The 10200-nt window shown below is 38.9% G+C and overlaps 1 protein-coding gene across 1 annotated transcript; it reads left to right on the top strand.

Annotated features, from left to right (window-relative positions):
• Positions 1–1075: 1075 nt before the first annotated feature.
• On the top strand, positions 1076–9780 carry LOC139942719 (monocarboxylate transporter 12-like). The gene is made up of 5 exons (XM_071939517.1): positions 1076–1182; positions 3850–4084; positions 5349–5489; positions 7253–8089; positions 9653–9780. The coding sequence occupies exons 2-5, from the start codon at positions 3853–3855 to the stop codon at positions 9778–9780; spliced, it is 1338 nt and encodes a 445-aa protein (XP_071795618.1). The 5' UTR covers positions 1076–1182; positions 3850–3852.
• The last annotated feature ends 420 nt before the right edge of the window (positions 9781–10200 follow it).

Below are 10200 nucleotides of genomic sequence, written 5' to 3'. Positions count from 1 at the left end.
AAGGAAATTGGCTACATATTACCGAAAAAGGCGAAACATAAAAAAATCGTAGTTAATTCTGAACCTGTTAGGCCCAATAACGCTCGCGCCGATGGCACTTCTGTCTTAGGCCATTATAGCATGACACTATTTGGCCCAGAATTGGCAGCTACTGGCCAGATAATGCAACAGCTGGCAGAAGGTTGGCCAAAATACTTTTTGCATTCAGGTTCATTTTGAGGCAGTCAGTTCTGATATTTGTGCAGTCTTAAAAACGATTGGTTAACTTCTTGTTTCCTTATACTAATGTTAAAGGCATGCGGTTAATTTTGCACTCTTGAACATGATATGTACATAAACATAAACCACGTGATACTAACTCATCCGTATCTTGCCCGGCAGTCAGCATAACATGGCGGGTCAGCTTATTGCAACCTACAACATTCGGTTCCACAAAATTAGGACTTCGTTGTAAACAGAAGGGGAAGCAACAACATCAACAGCAACGGCAACATCAACATCAACATCAACATCAACATCAACAGCAACAGCAACAGCAACAGCAACAGCAACAGCAACAGCAACAGCAACAGCAACAGCAACAGCAACAGCAACAGCAACAGCAACAGCAACAGCAACAGCAACAGCAACAGCAACAGCAACAGCAACAGCAACAGCAACAGCAACAGCAACAGCAACAGCAACAGCAACAGCAACAGCAACAGCAACAGCAACAGCAACAGCAAAACAACAACAACAATAATAATATTGTAGCGGAAATGCAATTGACGGACATGTGACTGTTTAGTGTAGTATTTGCATGTGTTTGCTGCGTGGCTGGGCGATCGATGCAAGTGGGCGGAGCTTGGCACTTGCAGTGACTCAGGCTGACATGATACGCGTGCGCAGTGAATCAGGTAAGCGGGGTGCGCGTGCGCAGTTAGCGATCTAGGACCGCATGTGTGTAGAGGCGTGGCACCGGGGGTTGGCGTGGAGCGCATCACGAGTCAGTGTGTTTAGTGAAGTGACTCGAGCAAGACTTGGTATAGTGTTTTATTGTGTAGTGAGACCATCGTTTAGCTAGAGTACGTGTATTGGGTGATTGTCTTTGGGTTAGGGTTCATTGTCAATTTAAGGTCTTAGTCTTGTTATAGTTTTAAGAGTCTGTTTGGCGGTGCTGTCGACGTCGGACGATATACGATCGTAAGTTTGAATTGATTGCATTTATTTGGGTTATCTTGTATTCTTGCAATTTATGTGATATTCCAGGGTGTCTCAGGGGTGTCTATTAATAATAATAAACAACTACTATCAAATCAAAATTTGGCGAAACAATTATTAGTAAGCGAATATTTATTAATAAACAAATTACAAAATTGCCTAGTTGGGCCCTCCCAACTATTCTGCCTAGTTGTGTAACGGACAGTGCCTTTCACAAAACAACACGAAAAATGAAAGCATGGTTAAACAATGGAATCAATGTGTGATGAATAGGTTTTCAAATAGTGGTTTAATCCAAACGAGGCCTGTTTCTTGGTAATTTTACCGAGACGAAGTCGAGGTAAATTATAAAGAACTAGGCCTTTGCGGGTTTATTATTATTATTATTATTATTATTATTATTATTGGTTTATTAAAAATCAAACGTAGCAGCCAAAAGGCTGAATTGTGTTTAGTTTTACAATATAAAACTACATTCAAACATCAAAAACCAGCAAATATACAATACGAGATTATAAAAATAGAGTAGATGAGAATATAAAATTAAAAAACTGTAAGTATATACATTACAAATATTTACACAATGAAAACAAGTTATCTACAGGCCAGAACAATTATTGGTGATTGAGCAGCTCAACTAGGGAAGGGATGCAACTGTTTTTGAAACGGTTAGTCCTACATTTAATTGTACAAAGTTTATTGGAATTTCTCAGGTTGTTGTTTCTAGGTGGGGGAAGCCATTGTTTATATCTGTTAGAAGTGAGGAGGGATTTACCAAAATTTACGAAGAGCTGCTCAAGTGTAACATCCATGGCAGGGAGGCCAAGCTGGGAATAATCTCAGCAAAAGACTTAGTTTCACAGTAATCGTAGGACAAGATAATACGAAGAGCCTTGCGCTGCAACTTTTCAAGGCATCCAAGTTGAGACTTCGTGAGGCTTGAATACCAGACTGGGCAAGCATACTCAATAGTTGGTCTAACATACATAATATATACACTCAACAAATCAGCATTAGAAGTGCAGCACCGTTTTAATTGGCGCAGAAGGTACAATTTATAGTTGAAGGCTTTGCACATTGAACTTATCTGGGTATCCCATTTAAGATTACTCTGTAGATGAACCCCAAGAATTGTCATACAGCTTGTGTTAGTGAGGTAGTACAGCTGGGGTGCGTTGGAAACAAATACTCAAAGCTTGACACTTGGGAGGATTGATTTTCATGTTGTTAGTGTCAGCCCACTGTTGGAGACAGTCTAATTCGTTTTGCAAACCAATAGCATTCTCAGAGTTTTTAAAAGACTGGCTAAGGGTCATGTCATCTACATACTTATAGTGAGTAACCTCTTGATGATCAGTGACAAAATCATTAAACATGACCAAAAAGGCGATCGGTCCGATTTTGGTACCTTGTGGGACACCGGCTTTGAACAATTAGTTGAAAACCACTAGTTGAAACTCGATTCAACACACTTTGATTCCCATTCATAAATACCTTTTAGGTCAAAGACATCATCACTGTTTGGTCAAAAAGTAAAATAATTGCAACAAATATAATGTTTAAATGATTTATTTCAACACAACCCCCCTCCAGCTATGAAACGGTAAAGCCCTCTGCCGCCCTCGGGTAAACAACTCCTTACAAGGGAATGGTGTGCGCATCGCGCGTATTTGCGTGATGTGGCAAAACTGTTTCAGCCGTTGCTCTCGATCAATATGAATGGAGAAACTGTCTCAAAAGAACATGTGCAAGGTCGCGTGTCACACCCATGAATTAACACTTGTTACCGGTCATGAAAAAAAGGTTTACATCCACCCACGTGAAGCGCTCTACACCAATAGGAATAGCGAAACTGTCTGAGGTATTTATGAATAACAAATAAAATTGGTCCTGGATACAGGTAATGAAAGGTATTTACTTTTGTATGTTATATTTGTTTGTCTTTTTTCGGACACTACAACAATTATAACAAACGGCCGTCCAGGGAAAGCCAAAAGTAAAACAAAAATGTCAACAAACACATGTGCCCTCCCAAACCATGTGCATAAAAAAGAGTTAAGATTGGAAACAACACTGGAAATAAATGTATCAGTACACATACACTTTCATACTCTAGATATTAAGTTTACACTGAGCTATTGCGCAGCCAGCGACTGTTCCATGTGCTTGTGTCTACGGTACGGTAAACAATTCATGAAATGTGTTAAAATGCAATGGAATAATACCAGCATATATAGCTTGAGGTGAGTCGTCAACCAATACAGTCACCATTAATTTCGAAGCCCCATATGATTTTAACACGCTACACGTTCTTAGAAAAAAAAACGCAGGTTGGACTTGGGGTATTTTCTTTCTGTATCAACTAAATTTTGCTTTTGTATTTACTTCACATCTTTATTAACTTTTACTCCTCTTTTGTTTTCATCTCAAAGCGCATAGGGACTTATATGTGATTGTGATATGCGCTCTACAAAAATGGTTCATTATGTGAGATGTAGGTTGGTGATACCAATGATACCATTTACCATCCATAACGTTACATTGACTGTGTCTGAAGAACATACTTGTAACCAGTTGTTCTCAGTGAGATGTTGCTTATGAGTTCCTCAGTGCGCCTCTTGTTTTGTTTAATCTCTTCTTGGTCCATAGAAAATGGCGCATGGCTGCTTGGAGAGCGTTTCGAACTCTTTAAAGGAAACCATACGAGATGGCGGTATTCATGGTTGGATTGCTGTGTTGGGTTTATTTACGTGTTTTGCAGCAAGGGTTGGTGTGACCAAAGGTCTGGGTATGATGTTACCCACCCTACAGGAACAGTTCGTCACTTCCACGTGGTTAATTGGCTGGATGGTTGCTTTTGTTTCGTCTGGTGGGGCGTTCTCGGGTAAGTTTATCTTAAATATTGATGTACTTTTAATTAAACTTTACTGTTTATAAAATAGTTTATTTAAACTTATCTCTTTGCTTATTTGTGTACAAGCCAGTCACAATATGAAACAGTTGGCCCAGTCCACAGTTATTAAGTTAAACTTTTGTGTTTATGGCAAGTGTTGCTGTATTGATTGTTCCCTTGTGGATTTTCATCACTTTGTTGCTCTGTACTCATCATTGTTTTGTTGTCTGATTTCCAAATGAATAATAATACAATAAATATAAATAATAATATCAATTAAAAACTAGACATTAGGTGTTTGTGAACAAACACAAAGCTGTTCCGTGTTGTTTTGCTTGGACCATGTGCTCAAATGACCAAGGAGTCTATAACTGAAACAATTGAAAATAGGTTGTGTATTTCTTAAGATATGGTCTCACTTCCGGTTGACCCGGAAGTATAGGTCAACTTGATGTCAAGGTTTTTTTTTAAATGAATGTCCATGCCCAATGAGTTTAAACATTGGTCGTGTAGTTCTTGAAATTAAGGTGCTGCAAAGATTTCCACTGTAACTTGTCAATAGAGGGCGTTATATAAGTTGAGTGGTATCAACATCTCCTTTTTTTAAGGCAAATAATGTTCAACTGAATTGTTTATCCCCAAAAGTTCAATTAAAAAGTTGAATGAATGTAAAAACTTGTATTTTACTCAGGATTGTTTGATTTGTTTGGTTTATTGAGTACATGACAGTATTATTAGAGTCCATTATCATGTGACAAACTCCTTAGGATGAAATCCCTGTATTTGGTAGTTGGTTTGATGTTTGATCTAGTACGAGTGGATTTCACTGAACTCATAACCACCAAACTCTGTGCTAATGATTACCATTTTCCACTTACTGTGTATTTCAAACATCATGCATGCACACAGGTTATGCTGGGCTAACAATTGAGAAATAATAACAACAACAAAAACAACAACAAAAACAACAACAACAACGACAACGACAACGACAACAACACTGGCAACGGCAACGGCAACAACGGCAACGACGGCGGCGGCGGCAGCGGCGGCAGCGGCGGCAGCGGCAGCGGCGGCAGCACCAGCAGCAGCAGCAGTAGTAGTAGTAGTATATCGACGAAAACAATATCAACAGCTAAAAAAAAAAAGATCGCCTGGACGGATGTAATATATTGTAACTTTGTTCAATTATACTGCTGTCACAATTATAATCAATGTATCATCGCCATGTTTTTTGTTCTTCTTTTCTGAGCAGGGATATTAGCAACGCCACTAAAGGAGAGATTTGGCGCCAGGACTGTGGTGATAGTGAGTGGAATAGTTGCTGGTATCTCTATGATAACTGCGTCATTCCTATCCAGTCTGTACGCAATCACCTTCCTCCTTACTGTTTCAGGTAAAACGTTGCTTAAAATTAACATAAACAAGTTGGATTGAGCTAACAAAACAGTTGCTGACATTGTTACCACTTTATGCAACACACTATATGCATAATCTGACAAACCTGTGTAAGTTTGAGATCGATCGGCCATCTGGTTCACGAGAAAAAAAGTAAAACAAAACGATTGCACATTTTGCATAACACCAAAGCAAGCCTATCGGGAGAGTGTATACACTACAAACAAATGACCTTGTTGAGGCATATTGTCCTCTAACTAAATGTTTTACTTTTTTGATTGGTCGTTTTCGCGGGTTTAAATGTTTGCAGCAGAGATTGTACAGTACGGAGCTTTTAAAGGGACATGCGTAAAAACAAAATTGCGTGCGAACGAAACAAATAATTGGGTGCAAACAAAAACAAGTCCAACGAAGATTTTGATCGTACGCAAGCACATTTTTAGCTCGCAACTGTTTTCGTACGCACGCGTATTTGTTGCGGTTGAACGTAGATTTATTTGTCAGCTCGCATATTTGTTTTTGTTCGCACGCAACTTGTTTTCATTTTTTTTTCACGCATATTATTCCTTAAGCTCCGTATAATAGAGCAATAATGTCTATCGGTCAAACCACACATCAGCTGGACTAACAATCAAGACACTGTAATTACAACTACATTCAACAAACAGTATGAAGATAGTATGGTATAGTGACTTCTTTAAATTCTACTTCCTGAGGTGCTGAATTTTTTTGAGAACATAGTAAAACAAGTCACGAAAATAACATTAACGGACATTACGAAACATGTGAAACGTCTTTACGTGATACTGGTTTACTCATTCATAAAAACAATTGCAGCACCTTAGCAATTAACATATAAAGGGAAAGTACGCGTTTTGTAATTACTAAAAACAAATATTAACTCAAAAATTTACTTGGTAACGAGCATTGGAGAGCTGTTGTTAGTATACAACATTTCGAGGAACGGCTTCCTCTGAAGTAGTATGTATTTTGAGAAAGTGTTTATTTCTGACTTGAATGTTAAAAGACTTTAAGCTATAAGTATTTTATTTCTAACTGAAAGCACACAAATTTTGTTATCTTTCATCTTTGTCTTGCAACTTCTATGACCAATTTAGCTTAAATTTTCACAGGCTTGTGATGTTATGCTTATGCTGGGATACACCAAGTGAAAAGACTGTGCTTTGACAATTAACAAACGTGTACCTTCCCCTTAAAGAGAGTGGACACTATTGGTAATTGTCAAAGACCAGTCTTCTCACTTCTCACGTAAAATAACAAACCTGTGAAAATTTGAGCTCGATTGGTCGTCGGAGTTGCGAGATAACTATGAAAGAAAAAAACACCCTTGTCACACGAAGTTGTGTGCTTCCAGATGCTTGATTTCGAGACCTCAAGTTCTAAACTTGAGGTCTCGAAATCAAACTCGTGGAAAAGTACTTGTTTCTCAAAAACTATGTTACTTCAAGAGGGAGCCGTTTCTCTCACTGTTTTATACCTCTCCCCATTACTCGTTGACAAATGAGGTTTTATGCTAATAATTACTTTGAGTAACTACAAATAGTGTCCACTGCCTTTAAAGGTTAACTTTTTATTATCATTATCTTAAAATGGTGTGAGTGTAATTTATGTAAATATGTTGACATTGTTGAAAAAAGTACCTTAATGTTTAGAAAATGTTGAGTATACTTTGTTCCCTCAGCTCTTCAGAGGAATGTTAAAAGTTAAAACTCTTAACATATTTCGTATCTTACTATTCAGGAGCAGCAATTGGCATCACTTACATAATATCGAAGCATCTGGTTGGAAGTTTCTTTACCAAATCACTCACAACAGCCTACGGCTTGGGGTCCATGGGCTCCTCCTTTGCCTTCATTGCTGTTGTGCCATTGATACAGCTTTTCCTAGATATATACGGCTGGAGAGGAACAATGCTACTACTTGGAGCATTATTATTACATATCGCTGTTTGTGGAGCTCTGATGAAACCACTTGCAGCTAGTGGGAGTCGAGATGGTTACGAAGCAGCTCTCACATACGAGGAGCAAGAGACCGGAGAAGACAAAAGGGCACCAAACAACCACTGTGGCTGTTTTAACAAAGTATACTTATTCACTCGTGAAACATTCCAGCGTGGTTTGTTCTCATCCACATCATTTTGGTTTATTGTATTTATATCAACTGTTCGACTAATCACTTACTGTGCTTGGTTAGTCTACTATGTGCAGTATACTACTGTGTATAAAGGATTCACAATGGAAGACGCGTCGAATTTCATCGTTGCTTATGGAATTGGAAGAGCAGTAGCCTGCCTTATGATCGCCCCTATAATTCAGCAAGTGCAATTTGTCAGCAAATACACCTGGCTGGCTATAGCTGTACTTATACTTGCCATTTACTATGCTGTCGACCCATGGTTGATGTCTTACTGGCCAATTACTGGAAATGCTTGTATCTTTGGAATTGCTTTTGCATTGACTTCCATACTCATAGATGTTGTCATAAAGGAAATATTTGGTAAAGAACAGCTGGGCCATGTTCTTGGCTGGATGGGATTTATGACTGGTTTGTCCATAATCCTTCTCCTATATGTCCCAGGTGAGTTTTTGTGTTAAATGAACACGCTGCTTTGGATCGGACGAGTTGGTCATTGAAAAGCGTTTGTAACCGTTTGTTATAAAATGCATATGGGTATTAATATATTTTCAAATTAGAATACAATGATCCACACACGTTTGCGTGTTTGCGTGGTTTTCCTTTTACTTTGCGACCTAACACAGTCGGCCGTTTATGTGAGTCAACAATTTGACCCCCATAAAATGGCCGACCGTGTTTGTCGACGAGGTAAAAGGAAAACCACGCAATTCGAGTTATACTTGTGTGGATCATTATATTATACTTTTAAAATATCTTTATAATCATATGCATTTTACGAACGGTTACAAAAGCTTTTCAAAAACAAACTCGACCGATCCAAGGCAACGTGTTCCTTTAATTGTAAAACCAAATTCATAAATACCTCTGACAGTTTCGATATTACTATTGGTGGAGAGCACGTCGCGTTTTTTTAAACGCTTGATTATGACCAGCTGGAGTTGTTTATAACTGATTTTTCGGATACGTGTGAGCGGGTTAGCCCACACTTTCGTTCCCAGGGGTGATCGATCTCGCCGCGCCTTTTTGACCCATGACTACGAGGATGCATACAACACTACTAGGCGCACGAATGCATATCCGAAAATGGTCTCTGTCATCAAGATAAGACACATGTACAAAGCTCAAGGAAATGACGTCGGTATATTTCGACATGCAAATATCGTCCTGATTAACACAATCAAACTAAGTAGGATTTAAACTTTGCGTGGTGGAAATACGATATAGAAAGGTTTGCGGTAACACCATGTAATGACTTTCTCTATTGAGTTGGGGTGGTTCTGAAAAGAACCGTTGGTTTCAACTCGACGTTTCGATAAGTGTGCTCTGATCGTCTTCTGCAGAAGACGATCAGAGCAGAAGACGATCAGAGCATACTGATCGAAACGTCGAGTTGAAACCAACGGTTCTTTTCAGAATCACCCCAACTCATTAGAGATAGTCATTACATGGTGTTACCGCAAACCTTTCTACAAGCAAACTAACCCAACATATTGATAACAGATTCGTAAATGATTGATAAACGTTCTGCATCGAGTATTTTGTGAGGTGTCTTGGCCGAGTGGCTATATTCAAGTATGGTCAAAATCAATGGAGTGTGGCTTCAGGTCCCGGTAGTAAAGCTTTTGTCCTTGAGCAATATACTTTACTAATGTTTCTTTTCACCAAGTGTTATGTATCTGGCAGTTTGATTTGTTGGTAAGAAAAAGCCTTCGGAGCGCTACCTTTGTCCAGGGAACGGATACATATGAAAGGGATGTTATTGCCCCGATGACCGGGGCAATATAGTAAAGCGCATTGGGACGGTAGTTGTAAAATTCACTATTGTGTTGTTTATATTTAGTAGTTTTGTCGGGATGGATCCAAACCACTCTCTCGATCAACAAAGCTCACGGCTACACTGGCGAGCTGATGAATTAATGAGTCGCAAATTAATGAATGAATGAACGAAACAGTAAATGAAGGTATGTAACTTAAACATGTGTACGTTTTGTTTGTGCCCACCAGGATTGATATACGACTTAACTGGAGACTACACCGTTGCCTTCAGTCTAATGGCTGGTGCACAATTACTGAGTGTTGCTGCTGCATTTTGGTTACACTGGAGGCATAAAGGAGAGAAGAGTTTTCGATAAAGACGCCACGCCGTTAGTCTTGTCATAACAGAGTGTTAGCAGAGAATATTTCGGGGGTATGCCGCTTCTCGATTGACCCTCGCTAACTTTCATTTTCCTTAAAGTAACAAATACTGAATGGTGATTGTGGAAACATATTGAAATATTTGTGTCGACAATTTCAGTGAGCGTTAACATCGATTTTTCTTTTTAATCGATGTCATGCTAAAAGTGTCATCGGTGTTGTACTTTTTTTTTTGCGTGTTTTGTATGGTGGATTACATAGTGTTGGCAGTGCCAGCCACTGTTTTATAAACCAATATGTAATGCCCCTTTGACTCATCATTGTTCCATCGTCTTTACGACTTCTTCTGAACCCCTTTTTAACCCTTCTCATCCTGTCCAATAAACTAGAGAGCTTTCGATTTCGGGACGGTAGGA

The sequence above is a fragment of the Asterias amurensis genome, chromosome 10, assembly GCF_032118995.1.
Source record: "Asterias amurensis chromosome 10, ASM3211899v1".
NCBI classification, from domain to species: Eukaryota; Metazoa; Echinodermata; class Asteroidea; order Forcipulatida; family Asteriidae; genus Asterias; species Asterias amurensis.
The sequence above is the reverse complement of the archived record's forward strand: the minus strand, read 5'-3'. Positions and strand labels throughout refer to the sequence as shown.

Coding starts and splice junctions, on each gene's coding strand:
- LOC139942719 (XM_071939517.1), top strand. CDS start 3,853: ATGGCGCATGGCTGCTTGGAGAGCGTTTCGAACTCTTTAAAGGAAACC. Junction 4,085..5,348: donor GTCTGGTGGGGCGTTCTCGG/GTAAGTTTATCT, acceptor TTTTCTGAGCAG/GGATATTAGCAACGCCACTA. Junction 5,490..7,252: donor CTTCCTCCTTACTGTTTCAG/GTAAAACGTTGC, acceptor CTTACTATTCAG/GAGCAGCAATTGGCATCACT.